The sequence below is a fragment of the Dendropsophus ebraccatus genome, chromosome 8, assembly GCF_027789765.1.
Source record: "Dendropsophus ebraccatus isolate aDenEbr1 chromosome 8, aDenEbr1.pat, whole genome shotgun sequence".
NCBI classification, from domain to species: Eukaryota; Metazoa; Chordata; class Amphibia; order Anura; family Hylidae; genus Dendropsophus; species Dendropsophus ebraccatus.
In genome coordinates, this window is record NC_091461.1 from 121,780,445 (window position 1) to 121,796,101 (window position 15,657).

General features: G+C 53.6%; 2 protein-coding genes across 3 annotated transcripts in view; one reads left to right on the top strand and one right to left on the bottom strand.

The window, feature by feature from the left end:
* On the bottom strand, nt 1–2,213 carry LOC138800117 (fibrous sheath CABYR-binding protein-like). The gene is made up of 2 exons (XM_069981926.1): nt 960–2,213; nt 1–840 (listed from the first exon to the last, which is right to left on the bottom strand). The coding sequence occupies exons 1-2, from the start codon at nt 2,211–2,213 to the stop codon at nt 1–3; spliced, it is 2,094 nt and encodes a 697-aa protein (XP_069838027.1).
* ZFYVE9 (zinc finger FYVE-type containing 9) overlaps nt 2,104–15,657 on the top strand; it is a 26,267-nt gene continuing 12,713 nt past the window's right edge. Inside the window, exons 1-2 of one of the 2 annotated variants that reach the window (XM_069981610.1) lie at nt 2,104–2,384; nt 14,134–14,235. In XM_069981610.1, coding sequence (XP_069837711.1) covers nt 14,166–14,235 — 70 coding nt within the window. In that variant the 5' untranslated portion in view covers nt 2,104–2,384; nt 14,134–14,165. Of the gene's footprint in view, nt 2,385–2,413; nt 2,471–14,133; nt 14,236–15,657 lie in introns of those variants that run through there. The other variant, XM_069981611.1, reaches the window with a different exon arrangement.

Here is a 15,657-nt window from a genome sequence, read left to right on the forward strand (position 1 = left end):
TCAGCCGCCTGCAGTTCTCTCTCCTCCCGGGCAGGGGGCGCTGTGCTCTCGGCCGCGGCTCTCTCCTCTCTCCTCCCGGGCAGGGGGCGCTGTGCTCTCGGCCGCCTGCAGTTCTCTCTCCTCCCGGGCAGGGGGCGCTGTGCTCTCAGCCGCCTGCAGTTCTCTCTCCTCCCAGGCAGGGGGCGCTGTGCTCTCAGCTCCCTGCAGTTCTCTCTCCTCCCCAGCAGGGGGCGCTGTGCTCTCAGCCGCCTGCAGTTCTGTCTCCTCCCCAGCAGGGGGCGCTGTGCTCTCAGCCGCCTGCAGTTCTATCTCCTCCCGGGCAGGGGGCGCTGTGCTCTCGGCCGCCTGCAGTTCTCTCTCCTCCCGGGCAGGGGGCGCTGTGCTCTCGGCCGCCTGCAGTTCTGTCTCCTCCCGGGCAGGGGGCGCTGTGCTCTCGGCCGCCTGCAGTTCTGTCTCCTCCCCAGCAGGGGGCGCTGTGCTCTCAGCCGCCTGCAGTTCTATCTCCTCCCGGGCAGGGGGCGCTGTGCTCTCGGCCGCCTGCAGTTCTCTCTCCTCCCCAGCAGGGGGCGCTGTGCTCTCAGCCGCCTGCAGTTGTGTCTCCTCCCCAGCAGGGGGCGCTGTGCTCTCAGCCGCCTGCAGTTCTCTCTCCTCCCGGACAGGGGGCGCTGTGCTCTCAGCCGCCTGCAGCTCTCTCTCCTCCCGGGTAGGGGGCGCTGTGCTCTCAGCCGCCTGCAGTTCTCTCTCCTCCCGGGCAGGGGGCGCTGTGCTCTCAGCCGCCTGCAGTTCTCTCTCCTCCCAGGCAGGGGGCGCTGTGCTCTCAGCTCCCTGCAGTTCTCTCTCCTCCCGGGCAGGGGGCGCTGTGCTCTCAGCTCCCTGCAGTTCTCTCTCCTCCCCAGCAGGGGGCGCTGTGCTCTCAGCTCCCTGCAGTTCTCTCTCCTCCCCAGCAGGGGGCGCTGTGCTCTCTCAGCCGCCTGCAGTTCTGTCTCCTCCCCAGCAGGGGGCGCTGTGCTCTCGGCCGCCTGCAGTTTTCTCTCCTCCCGGGCAGGGGGCGCTGTGCTCTCGGCCGCCTGCAGTTCTCTCTCCTCCCGGGCAGGGGGCGCTGTGCTCTCAGCTCCCTGCAGTTCTCTCTCCTCCCGGGCAGGGGGCGCTGTGGTCTCGGCCGCCTGCAGCTCTCTCTCCTCCCGGGCAGGGGGCGCTGTGCTCTCGGCCGCCTGCAGTTCTCTCTCCTCCCGGACAGGGGGCGCTGTGCTCTCGGCCGCCTGCAGTTCTCTCTCCTCCCGGGCAGGGGGCGCTGTGCTCTCAGCCGCCTGCAGTTCTCTCTCCTCCCCAGCAGGGGGCGCTGTGCTCTCAGCCGCCTGCAGTTCTCTCTCCTCCCCAGCAGGGGGCGCTGTGCTCTCAGCCGCCTGCAGTTCTCTCTCCTCCCGGGCAGGGGGCGCTGTGCTCTCGGCCGCCTGCAGTTCTCTCTCCTCCCGGGCAGGGGGCGCTGTGCTCTCGGCCGCCTGCAGTTCTGTCTCCTCCCCAGCAGGGGGCGCTGTGCTCTCGGCCGCCTGCAGCTCTCTCTCCTCCCGGGCAGGGGGCGCTGTGCTCTCGGCCGCCTGCAGTTCTCTCTCCTCCCAGGCAGGGGGCGCTGTGCTCTCGGCCGCCTGCAGTTCTCTCTCCTCCCGGGCAGGGGGCGCTGTGCTCTCGGCCGCCTGCAGTTCTCTCTCCTCCCCAGCAGGAGGCGCTGTGCTCTCGGCCGCCTGCAGCTCTCTCTCCTCCCGGGCAGGGGGCGCTGTGCTCTCGGCCGCCTGCAGTTCTCTCTCCTCCCGGGCAGGGGGCGCTGTGCTCTCGGCCGCCTGCAGTTCTGTCTCCTCCCAGGCAGGGGGCGCTGTGCTCACAGCCGCCTGCAGTTCTCTCTCCTCTCGGGCAGGGGGCGCTGTGCTCTCAGCCGCCTGCAGTTCTCTCTCCTCCCGGGCAGGGGGCGCTGTGCTCTCGGCCGCCTGCAGTTCTCTCTCCTCCCGGGCAGGGGGCGCTGTGCTCTCGGCCGCTTGCAGTTCTCTCTCCTCCCGGGCAGGGGGCGCTGTGCTCTCAGCCGCCTGCAGTTCTGTCTCCTCCCGGGCAGGGGGCGCTGTGCTCTCGGCCGCGGCTCTCTCCTCTCTCCCTCCTCTTCTCTGGTCGGGCCGGACATGGCAGTGACAGCGGCGGAGCTCGGGGCACACGGAGCCGGGCCGCATACCAGGCAGCAGCCGGACGGCGGGGAGAAGACCGGGCCGGGGAAGCTGACGAGGAGCGGGGCCTGCTCGTCCTCACACCGCGGCTGCTATTAGGGGAGACGGCGGAGGACGGAGGAGAGAGCGGCGGATCCCGGGAGCCTGTGCCGCCAGCCCGGCATGAGGAGCCCCCCGGTGAGTGAGGAGGCGGGGGAGGGGCTCCGGTATACACTGCAGAGCGGTAATCACCTCAGCCCCTGTATATACCGCCAGCACGACATGTGAGGATGCTTTACGGTACATAATGCAGAGGGGAAGTAGTATCCTTCTTTATACCCCAGAGCTGCACTCACTATTCTGCTGGTGGGATCACTGTGTACATACATTACTGATCCTGAGTTATATCCTGTATTATACCCCAGAGCTGCACTCACTATTCTGCTGGTGGGGTCACTGTGTACATACATTACATTACTCATCCTGTATTATACCTCAGAGCTGCACTCACTATTCTGCTGGTGGGGTCACTGTGTACATACATTACATTACTGATCCTGAGTTACATCCTGTATTATACCTCAGAGCAGCACTTACTATTCTGCTGGTGAGGTCACTGTGTACATACATTACATTACTGATCCTGAATTACATCCTGTATTATACCCCAGAGCTGCACTCACTATTCTGCTGGTGAGGTCACTGTGTACATACATTACATTACTGATCCTGAATTACATCCTGTATTATACCCCAGAGCTGCACTCACTATTCTGCTGGTGGGGTCACTGTGTACATACATTACATTACTGATCCTGAGTTACATCCTGTATTATACCCCAGAGCTGCACTCACTATTCTGCTGGTGGGGTCACTGTGTACATACATTACTGATCCTGAGTTACATCCTGTATTATACCCCAGAGCTGCACTCACTATTCTGCTGGTGGGGTCACTGTGTACATACATTACATTACTGATCCTGAGTTACATCCTGTATTATACTCCAGAGCTGCACTCACTATTCTGCTGGTTGTTCTTCAAAACAGAAGAAATATCTAAAGCACACATGGAATTTCAGAGTTCATTAACAGTTCTTTAGGCTTCAGAGCTGAATTCTCCCAGCATTCCTTGCTGTAGTGATATTTGCTCTGTTTTAAAGATTTACCAGCAGAATAGTGAGTGCAGCTCTGGGGTATAATACAGGATGTAACTCAGGATCAGTAATGTATGTACACACTGCACAGTGACCCCACCAGCAGAATAGTGAGTGCAGCTCTGGGGTATAATACAGGATGTAACTCAGGATCAGTAATGTATGTACACACTGCACAGTGACCCCACCAGCAGAATAGTGAGTGCAGCTCTGGGGTATAATACAGGATGTAACTCAGGATCAGTAATGTATGTACACACTGCACAGTGACCCCACCAGCAGAATAGTGAGTGCAGCTCTGGAGTGGGATAAGTGATGGACGTGCAGATGCTACGCGGCTCGGCTGCTGGTCGGGGACGTCTGATGCATTGTGGGATTTATCTGGGTTTGTTTTGTCGTAGCCGCGATCAGATGTTTGGTCTGAATAGTCAGCACTTTGGTTACTGCCGGTTTGGGGTCCTGTGCTTTTACCCATAGGCCTCTCTCTTTCTCTCTGTCTCTCTGTCTCTCTCTCTCTCTCTCTCTCTCTCTGTCTCTCTCTCTGTCACGGTAGCTGATCCGTCAAGACCCCCACAAACCCCCACCCCCACAATCACAAGATCCCGTATTCCTCAATTGACTGGAGTAGTAGTGGGCGTGCTCAGCTCCCAGTCCTGTCACTCTATGGGATTTCAGCAGAGTACACCACTTAAAGGGGTAGTGCGGCAAGAAGAAAATTATCTTAAAATCAACTGGTGCCAGAAAGTTATATAGATTTGTAATTTACTTCTATGTCAAAATCTCCAGTCTTCCAGTACATATCAGCTGCTGTATGTCCTGCAGGAAGTGGTGTATTCTCTCCAGTCTGACACAGTGCTTTCTGCTGCCACCTATGTGCATGTCAGGAACTGTCCAGAGCAGGAGAGGTTTTCTATGGGGATTTGCTGCTGCTCTGGACAGTTCCTGACATGGACAGAGGTGGCAGCAGAGAGCACTGTGTCAGACTGGAGAATATACACCACTTCCTTCAGGACATACAGCAGCTGATATGTACTGGAAGACTGGAGATTTTTTTTACAAGTAGATTCCAAGTCTCTGGCACCAGTTGATTTGAAAGAATTTTTTTTTTTTTGCTGAACTAACCCTTTTAAGAATTTTTGGAACCCTGTAGAGACTGGATGAGGCCAAGGTTGAGCATGCTCACTACACTCATGTAGGGCTGCTCTCCAGCTGGTGTAACCCATCCTTACTGTGCGGTGCAGCCCGGACGCCAATAAGAACTAAACTGCACCCAAATCTGCAATGGAAAAAGTCCGTATTCCCCGTATATATCCACCACCTCCTGTTTTCTCAGCCTAAGGGTAGCGTCACATGTACCGGATCCGCAGCGGATCTCATGCTGCGAGTTTGCAGCTAAATCAGCTGCAGATCCTGCTAGGGTGAAGTGAAGAGGTCACATACCTGCAGCAGAATTTAACCCTGCGCAGCCCCCGGCCTGGAGCATACATTACCTGCTCTGCGCCGCAGCTGTGTGTGAGGCTTCAGGCTCCTCCCGCTTCTCATCAGCCAATCAGTGCTGATGTGTCATGTGGACAAGAATTCATTTTTTATTTTTATTTTTTTTATTTTTTTTTTGTATATTTTATTCCTTCAGGAAATGTTGAAACTAAATCTACAGAGGTGGGAATGGCGGCAGTTGTGGGGTCTCTGCCTCATTTCTTTGCGTTTTGCAGAAAGTTGTTACGTTCTTTCATTCTAATTTTCGTTTGTATTTAGTTGAAACGTTTCCCGGAGGAACAAAATATACAAAAGCCCCAACTGCATGAGCTGTCACTCTCCACTCTCTCCTCTAGGGGGCGCCTGATTCTCCAGTCTCCCATTGATTTCTGAGAGGTTCATTACTGGAGTCGCGTATTGAAAAGTAATCGACTTGAGGACTTTACTCCTGGATGATCCCTGATATGGCGGTGATGACGGGAGGAAGCTGCGGCTTTAGAATATGCCGATTGGACGTTTAGTACTCCAGAATACACTGGTTGCTAAGGAGTTAATAGTGGGGTAACCCTAAGGCCTTGTGCACCCCTTATACATCCTAGATCTTTAATATGGCGTCCGTTCTCTGTCTGTGCAATCAGTTTTATCCAGAGGCTTTTTCTTACTGCGGCACTAAAGCACCATGTGGCGGTACACGGCACCCCCTGAGATTCTACTACAAACCTGCAGCCCCCTCCCAGTGGTCCTCATACATTCCATGTGATTCCATGATTAGTAATAGGACCTTGTGGCGGTTAACCCCTTTGCTGCTGGGTTACACTTATATGATTGCGGCGGCAATGGTCAGCCGTGGACAGGATGCTGCAGGGCGGGGAGGACGATGGCTTCCTCACTGCAACAACAAAACCTCTTCACAAGACGGAAACTTCACCAGTTGGAGTAGAGAATTGTTTTCCGCGGTTCTTTGCTTTACATGTGATGTCACACAGCGGCGGACTGGATAGTTTTGCACTGCGCCGGGTTCTGGGTGCCGGGCTCTGATTTGCAGGCTGTTGGGTGCCGGGCTCTGGCTTGTGGCCTCTGGTTGCAGGGTGGTGGCTCTAGGTGCTGGGCTCTGCTTGCAGGGTGGTGGGCTCTAGGTGCTGGGCTCTGCTTGCAGGGTGGTGGGCTCTAGGTGCTGGGCTCTGCTTGCAGGGTGGTGGGCTCTAGGTGCTGGGCTCTGCTTGCAGGGTGGTGGGCTCTAGGTGCTGGGTGCTGGGCTCTGCTTGCAGGGTGGCCGGCTCTAGGTGCTGGGTGCTGGGCTCTGCTTGCAGGCTGCCGGGCTCTAGGTGCTGGGCTCTGTTTGCAGGGTGGTGGGCTCTAGGTGCTTAGTGCTGGGCTCTAGGTGCTGGGTGCTGGGCTCTGCTTGCAGGGTGCTGGGCTCTAGGTGCTGGGCTCTGCTTGCAGGCTGCCGGGCTCTGGGTGCTGGGCTCTGCTTGCAGGGTGGTGGGCTCTGGGTGCTGGGCTCTGCTTGCAGGGTGGTGGGCTCTAGGTGCTGGGCTCTGCTTGCAGGGTGGTGGGCTCTAGGTGCTGGGCTCTGCTTGCAGGGTGGTGGGCTCTAGGTGCTGGGTGCTGGGCTCTGCTTGCAGGGTGGCCGGCTCTAGGTGCTGGGTGCTGGGCTCTGCTTGCAGGCTGCCGGGCTCTAGGTGCTGGGCTCTGTTTGCAGGGTGGTGGGCTCTAGGTGCTTAGTGCTGGCCTCTAGGTGCTGGGTGCTGGGCTCTGCTTGCAGGGTGCTGGGCTCTAGGTGCTGGGCTCTGCTTGCAGAGTGGTGGGCTCTGGGTGCTGGGCTCTGCAGGCTGCCGGGCTCTGGGTGCTGGGCTCTGCTTGCAGGGTGGTGGGCTCTGGGTGCTGGGCTCTGCTTGCAGGCTGCCGGGCTCTGGGTGCTGGGTTTTGCTTGCAGGGTGGTGGGCTCTGGGTGCTGGGTTTTACTTGCAAGGTGGTGGGCTCTAGGTGCTGGGTGCTGAGCGCTGGGCTGTCCTTGCAGGGTGCGGGTCTCTAGGTGCTGGGCTCTGCTTGCAGGGTGCGGGTCTCTAGGTGCTGGGCTCTGCTTGCAGGGTGCGGGTCTCTAGGTGCTGGGCTCTGCTTGCAGGGTGCAGGTCTCTAGGTGCTGGGCTCTGCTTGCAGGGTGCAGGTCTGTAGGTGCTGGGTGCTGGGCTCTGCTTGCAGAGTGCGGGCTCTAGGTGCTAGGCTCTGCTTGCAGGGTGTGGGGCTCTAGGTGCTGGGCTCTGCTTGCAGGGTGGTGGGTTCTAGGTGCTGGGCTCTGCTTGCAGGGTGGTGGGCTCTAGGTGCTGGGCTCTGCTTGCAGGGTGGTGGGCTCTAGGTGCTGGGCTCTGCTTGCAGGGTGGTGGGCTCTAGGTGCTGGGTGCTGGGCTCTGCTTGCAGGGTGGTGGGCTCTAGGTGCTGGGTGCTGGGCTCTGCTTGCAGGGTGGTGGGCTCTGCTTGCAGGTTGCGCCCGGCTCCCCGTTGTCTTCACATGAGCGGTACATTGCTGGAATGTGATGTACACATTTTTATTGCTTCATTCTGCCTCCAGTCGGCCTTATGTTTCTTTAATTAAAAGCCGGATTGTGCGCCAGCAGATGCTGATATTAGCCGAGATGTGACAATAAACGTTCCTATCACCAGCATGATCTCAGTGTAACATGTGACTGCCATGTAGTGGGGGGCCGCAGTGATGTGGGGGTCCGGGAAAAGAAATATCTGATCCGGCCGGGTCCTGTGCAGAAGTGTAAAAACTTTGATGATGTCAGGTGCTTTGAGGGGACTGGTCACTAGTTTCATGCTGCCCGAACCACATAATATGGCTGCATTTTTATGCTTATTACCACTGAATGCATCCTATGAATGTATTTATGAATCTTATGAATGTAGTTACTGATCCTGTATTATACTCCAGAGCTGCACTCACTATTCTGCTGGTGGGGTCACTGTGTACATACATTACATTACTGATCCTGAGTTACATCCTGTATTATACTCCAGAGCTGCACTCACTATTCTGCTGGTGGGGTCACTGTGTACATACATTCCTGATCCTGTGCTAAAGCTTTGGCTGTCCGGGCATGATGGGAGTTGTAGTTCTGCATCAGCTGGAATATATAGGTGATCCTCTGCCGTATATATTATATATAATGTAATAGATTGATTTGCAGTGTAATACTGACGTCTTTGGATTTTTTATATTCGTAGTTTTAGGCGTCTTCATGTATCTAAAGAAAAACGGCCGTTATAGCCATGAAAATTGCATTGATTTCAATGCTCAACAGCCGGAAATAATTAACATGTCAATTATTTCCATGGCTGTAGCGCACTACGGCCATTGTTTAATATATTGTATGAACAACGGCCATTGTTTAATATATTGTGTGCACAACGGTCGCTGTTTGCATTGACTTCAATGCAAATGATTTCATTATTAAAAGAACGGCCATTGTTTTAATTGCAAACTATGGCCGTTCTTGTCATAATAAAATAACATTGTGTGAACGTAGCCTTATGGTTCAGGACTTAGAGGTAATCTTAGTCTGTGCATTTGCCGGGATGGTTATTATAAGCTTATAATAGTGCCGAGCCGCACAGCAGCCGTCCTGTGTCTGCAGGCATTGCATTATTCAGCAGGCGGCTGCCCGTGACTTCCTGCGCTGGCACGCCACACCGCGCCATCAATGAATAACACGCATGACAACTTTTTGTAGGTCATTGTGTGCATGAGGTCATTGCCTCCGGCGTGTGACATTACGGGGGGGGGGGGGGGCGCTGGTATAGACCCCAGTACAAGGCTCTGACCCTGTGATCGCTGGGACGTGTGATGTCAGGCGGCAGCTCTGTGATCAGGCTCTTCCATTCACCTGTACGGCTGCCCGCTGCCTGCCATCACATCTTGTGTAACGCACAGTGGGGATTTCTGCGTCATCCGCATTGTTCCCGTTGTTTTTTTGCGATTTTTGAAGGATTTCTTTTGTAAGATGAGATGAAGGGTAATAATCTCCCCCACAGGGACACATTAATCTATGGGCCGCGCTACAGACACAGGAAGAAAGGACGCCGAGGTGTATACAGGCTAACATCCTCTATAACAGGGATAGGGAGCCTGCGGCCCATCAGCTGTTGCAAAACTACAATTCCCATCATGCTTTGCTTCAGCTGTGTAGACATGATGGGAATTGTAGTTTTGCAGCAGCTGGAGGGCCGCAGGTTCCCCATCCCTGCTCGATAATGTCAGAAATTCATAAAAAAACAAACAAACATAATATTGGGGTGAATTTTCCACCAGATCAGAACAAGTACAACCTTTGTGTGCGGTATTACACTTCAGCTCCATTCACTTCAATAGAACTCAGCTGCAATACTGCACCCAAACTGAAGATGAGTGGGGAGCTGTTTGTGAATATGCCGGGGTATATGAGCGGCTCTGATATACAACTAGACTCTAGTATCCGCTGTACAGCCGGGGTATATGAGCGGCTCTGATATACAACTAGACTCTAGTATCCGCTGTACAGCCGGGGTATATAAGCGGCTCTGATATACTACTAGACACTGTGTAGTATCTGCTGTACAGCCGGGGTATATGAGCGGCTCTGATATACAACCAGACAGTGTGTAGTATCCGCTGTACAGCCGGGGTATATGAGCGGCTCTGATATACAACTAGACTCTAGTATCCGCTGTATAGCCGGGGTATATGAGCGGCTCTGATATACAACTAGACTCTAGTATCCGCTGTATAGCCGGGGTATATGAGCGGCTCTGATATACAACTAGACACTGTGTAGTATCTGCTGTACAGCCGGGGTATATGAGCGGCTCTGATATACAACCAGACAGTGTGTAGTATCCGCTGTACAGCCGGGGTATATGAGCGGCTCTGATATACAACTAGACTCTAGTATCCGCTGTACAGCCGGGGTATATGAGCGGCTCTGATATACAACCAGACAGTGTGTGGGATCCGCTGTACAGCCGGGGTATATGAGTGGCTCTGATATACAACTAGACTCTAGTATCCGCTGTACAGCCGGGGTATATGAGCGGCTCTGATATACAACTAGGCTCTAGTATCCGCTGTACAGCCGGGGTATATAAGCGGCTCTGATATACAACCAGACAGTGTGTAGTATCCGCTGTACAGCCGGGGTATATGAGCGGCTCTGATATACAACTAGATTCTAGTATCCGCTGTATAGCCGGGGTATATGAGCGGCTCTGATATACAACTAGACACTGTGTAGTATCTGCTGTACAGCCGGGGTATATAAGCGGCTCTGATATACAACCAGACAGTGTGTAGTATCCGCTGTACAGCTGGGGTATATGAGCGGCTCTGATATACAACTAGACTCTAGTATCCGCTGTACAGCCGGGGTATATGAGCGGCTCTGATATACAACCAGACAGTGTGTGGGATCCGCTGTACAGCCGGGGTATATGAGCAGCTCTGATATACAACTAGACTCTAGTATCCGCTGTACAGCCGGGGTATATGAGCGGCTCTGATATACAACTAGACTCTAGTATCCGCTGTATAGCCGGGGTATATGAGCGGCTCTGATATACAACTAGACACTGTGTAGTATCCGCTGTACAGCCGGGGTATATGAGCGGCTCTGATATACAACCAGACAGTGTGTAGTATCCGCTGTACTGCCGGGGTATATGAGCGGCTCTGATATACAACTAGACTCTAGTATCCGCTGTACAGCCGGGGTATATAAGCGGCTCTGATATACTACTAGACACTGTGTAGTATCCGCTGTACAGCCGGGGTATATGAGCGGCTCTGATATACAACTAGACTCTAGTATCCGCTGTATAGCCGGGGTATATGAGCGGCTCTGATATACAACTAGACTCTAGTATCCGCTGTATAGCCGGGGTATATGAGCGGCTCTGATATACAACTAGACACTGTGTAGTATCTGCTGTACAGCCGGGGTATATGAGCGGCTCTGATATACAACCAGACAGTGTGTAGTATCCGCTGTACAGCCGGGGTATATGAGCGGCTCTGATATACAACTAGACTCTAGTATCCGCTGTACAGCCGGGGTATATGAGCGGCTCTGATATACAACCAGACAGTGTGTGGGATCCGCTGTACAGCCGGGGTATATGAGTGGCTCTGATATACAACTAGACTCTAGTATCCGCTGTACAGCCGGGGTATATGAGCGGCTCTGATATACAACTAGGCTCTAGTATCCGCTGTACAGCCGGGGTATATAAGCGGCTCTGATATACAACCAGACAGTGTGTAGTATCCGCTGTACAGCCGGGGTATATGAGCGGCTCTGATATACAACTAGACTCTAGTATCCGCTGTATAGCCGGGGTATATGAGCGGCTCTGATATACAACTAGACACTGTGTAGTATCTGCTGTACAGCCGGGGTATATAAGCGGCTCTGATATACAACCAGACAGTGTGTAGTATCCGCTGTACAGCCGGGGTATATGAGCGGCTCTGATATACAACTAGACTCTAGTATCCGCTGTACAGCCGGGGTATATGAGCGGCTCTGATATACAACCAGACAGTGTGTGGGATCCGCTGTACAGCCGGGGTATATGAGCAGCTCTGATATACAACTAGACTCTAGTATCCGCTGTACAGCCGGGGTATATGAGCGGCTCTGATATACAACTAGACACTGTGTAGTATCTGCTGTACAGCCGGGGTATATGAGCGGCTCTGATATACAACTAGACACTGTGTAGTATCCGCTGTACTGCCGGGGTATATGAGCGGCTCTGATATACAACCAGACAGTGTGTAGTATCCGCTGTACAGCCGGGGTATATGAGCGGCTCTGATATACAACTAGACTCTAGTATCCGCTCTACAGCCGGGGTATATGAGCGGCTCTGATATACAACCAGACAGTGTGTGGGATCCGCTGTACAGCCGGGGTATATGAGCGGCCCAGTATGGAGCACCTTGGATAGTGATAGATATGTAACACTACGTAGTACCGCCATATGGTCGGGCTGCGGCAGATGTTCCCTCCCTGGGTACATGCAGTAACCTCTATACCTCTCCGACTTATGGCGGCTGCAATGATGGCGTGGCTGTAATCTCAGGCTGGATTATCCCTTATAGCCCCCCGGGGGTCCGCACTGACTGTCACTGACTCCCACTCTTATACGTTGGTGGGATATGGCGGTGGTCGGGTGGACGCTGTGTCTCTCCTGCAGCTGCCGCTTTATTCTTGATGGGATATTGATGAGACTTGATTGGTTATTCAGACTGTAATGACGGATTATTCATAAAACTGCTGTGTCTGCGGTGTATGTATACTGTGTGTGTGTGGTGTGTGTGTGTATGTGTGTATGTGTATATATATATATATATATATATATATATATATATATATATATATATACACATCTATATTATAGAGGCTTTTATTCTCCATAATTGCCTATTCTGCCATCACACGGTGAGCCCATTGCTCTCTGTACACACGTCCATAAACGCTGCCGCCTTTAATCGTATAGAAAATAAATAGCGCTCATGGCATAGTGTACGGCTATAAAGTAGTGCACATCAGAGCCCTTCAGAGAGAGTAAAAGGGCGAAAATATTTTTCTTTCTGATCAACTCGTGTCAGAAATTTATACAGATTTGTTATTTACTTCTATTAAAAAAAAAATCTCCTGTCTTCCCATACTTATCAGCTGCTGTATGTCCTGCAGGAAGTGGTGTATTTTCTTCAGTCTGACACAGTGCTCGCTGCTGTCACCTCTGTCCATGTCAGGAACTGTCCAGAGCAGCAGCAAATCCCCATAGAAAACCTCTCCTGCTGATATGCAGCAGTGTATCTGGGAGTCATGGTCCTGGGGTAGGGATCATACTCTTTATATGCCCGCTGATACCAGGAAGGCTGATGATGATGATTAGGAACGCCCACTGCTCTATACTCTATAACCTGGCCCTGCTCCGGGCCTCATGCACAGTATGACCTGTATGATGGACGTTCTTCATGTCAGGGCAGCGACCTCCCATATGTTGGATGCTTTGGCCTCGGTTCCTCCGCAGACCGCGCGTTACTCGTTCCGAACCTAAATCCTCTTTTCCGCTCTTCTTTCTCTCCTCCCGATCGCTGATATTAGATTTGTGTCATTCTATCTGCTATTTCTTCTGAGAATTGTTAATGGGATTATAGTTTAATTTTAGCCGGAGTCATTAATTTGCGTCACCCGGAGGTGGGGGGGGGGGTAGATCTCCATTGTCATTCCGCTCACATTGCTGGTGAAAGTGACCCCGATATGAGATCCGGCGAGCACGCAACTTCCGTGACACAAGGATCTGTTATGTCTGGGTCACACAGAAGCCCCCCCCCCGCTCTCTCCCCCCTCATCACACAGAAGCCCCCCGCTCTCTCCCCCCTCATCACACAGAAGCCCCCCGCTTCCTTCCCCTAATTCCTAGAAGACCCCCACTCTCCCCCTCATCACACAGAAGCCCCCCCCCGCTCTCTCCCCCCTCATCACACAGAAGCCCCCCCCCGCTCTCTTCCCCCTCATCACACAGAAGCCCCCCCGCTCTCTTCCCCCTCATCACACAGAAGCCCCCCGCTCCCCCCCTTATCACACAGAAGCCCCCCGCTCTTTCTCCCCCTCATCACACAGAAGCCCCCGCTCTTTCTCCCCCTCATCACACAGAAGCCCCCCGCTCTCTCCCCCTCATCACACAGAAGCCCCCGCTCTCTCTCCCCCTCATCATACAGAAGCCCCCGCTCTCTCTCCCCCCTCATCATACAGAAGCCCCTGCTCTCTTCCCCCTCATCACACAGAAGCCCCCCCCTCCGCTCTCTCCCCCCCCCGCTTTTTCCCCCTCATCACACAGAAGCCCCCCGCTCTCTCTTCCCCCTCATCACACAGAAGCCCCCCGCTGTCAGTCACTGAGTAGGACCGCCCACGTGACCACTTGGGGCCCTATTACACCAACAGATTATGTGACAGATTTTTTTGAGCCAAAGCCAGGAATGGATTATAAACAGAGACCAGGTAATAAAGTAAAGACTGAGATTCCGCCTGTCAGATAATCTGTGGGTGTAATAGGGCCCTTAGCCCAGAGTGAGTAGAGGTTTCCATGTGTATATGACAAGTTATCAGGTCTGTCTATCCCTCTGCTCCGCTCCCCCCGCATATATAACGCGCTGCCAGCAGATCGGACTGTATTTCCGTCCTTTGGGACTTGTTAGGGACTCACTCAATCTTTTTAATAATAATATAAATTTCTCTGCTAGGTAACTTAATGGCTCCTTCTTGTTTGTAGGTTGGCACCTCAGCCTGAAGGGTCCCTAACAAATGGAGAACTACTTCGAGGAAGAATCGTGCAACCTGGACAAAGTATTAGACGAGTTTGAAAAGAACGAAGGTGCGTCAGTAAATCTGATGGGATGAATATCTCTCGTTCAGGGGTCTCCAGTATGTCGCTCTTCTAGCCCACCTAGGCATGTGCTTGCTGGGAGTTATAGTGTGTGACATCTGGAGAGGCGCAGGTTGATGCCCACTGGTATAGACCATGGAAGCTCTTTGGGTGCTGTAGCCTGGGGCTTAGGAAGCCAAGCTTAGGAGCGCACCTGTCAAGCTGTTTGGGTTGAGCGCACCTGTCAAGCTGTTTGGGTTGAGCGCACCTGTCAAGCTGTTTGGGTTGAGCGCACCTGTCAAGCTGTTTGGGTTGAGCGCACCTGTCAAGCTGTTTGGGTTGAGCGCACCTGTCAAGCTGTTTGGGTTGAGCGCACCTGTCAAGCTGTTTGGGTTGAGCGCACCTGTCAAGCTGTTTGGGTTGAGCGCACCTGTCAAGCTGTTTGGGTTGAGCGCACCTGTCAAGCTGTTTGGGTTGAGCGCACCTGTCAAGCTGTTTGGGTTGAGCGCACCTGTCAAGCTGTTTGGGTTGAGCGCACCTGTCAAGCTGTTTGGGTTGAGCGCACCTGTCAAGCTGTTTGGGTTGAGCGCACCTGTCAAGCTGTTTGGGTTGCGCGCACCTGTCAAGCTGTTTGGGTTGAGCGCACCTGTCAAGCTGTTTGGGTTGAGCGCACCTGTCAAGCTGTTTGGGTTGAGCGCACCTGTCAAGCTGTTTGGGTTGAGCGCACCTGTCAAGCTGTTTGGGTTGAGCGCACCTGTCAAGCTGTTTGGGTTGAGCGCACCTGTCAAGCTGTTTGGGTTGAGCGCACCTGTCAAGCTGTTTGGGTTGAGCGCACCTGTCAAGCTGTTTGGGTTGAGCGCACCTGTCAAGCTGTTTGGGTTGAGCGCACCTGTCAAGCTGTTTGGGTTGAGCGCACCTGTCAAGCTGTTTGGGTTCGGCAATGTTTCCAATCCCGACCGCTCGGCATATGATTACCAGTGGCTGAAGAAGTTTTATGCAATAGTAGTAGGGAGTCCTGGTGGATACAGCCATAGATCAGGGATGGGGAACCTTCATCATGCCTGGAGAGCTAAAGCTTTGGCTGTCCAGGCATGATGGGAATTGTAGTTTTGCTGTATCCACCAGGACTCCAACTTCTGCAGCCGCGGACAATCATATACTGACTGTTCGGGTCTGGTGTCGGACATTTTTTTTTCATAACACCATGCACATACCTCGCCAGCTCCAGCGATGGGGTCCGCTGTTCCCCGCTCCGGTTTCCGGTCCCTGGTTTGAGCTAGTGATGTGTCAGCCCTGCCAGTTAGCGGCCGAGGCAGGACCTCTCCCAGAGCACAAACTGGGAACCAGAGCGGAGGACAGCAGACCCCAGTGCTGGAGCCGGGGAGGTAGGTGCATGTTATTTTCAGCTACCTCCTCCTCAGCTCTTTAGAC

What these genes read in the sequence shown, in the direction of transcription:
- LOC138800117 (XM_069981926.1), bottom strand. Translation starts at nt 2,213, where the DNA reads ATGCGGCCCGGCTCCGTGTGCCCCGAGCTCCGCCGCTGTCACTGCCAT. An exon ending in AACTGCAGGCGGCTGAGAGA is followed by an intron (nt 841 to 959) that starts GCACAGCGCCCC and finishes CCTGCCCGGGAG; the next exon opens with GAGAGAGAACTGCAGGGAGC.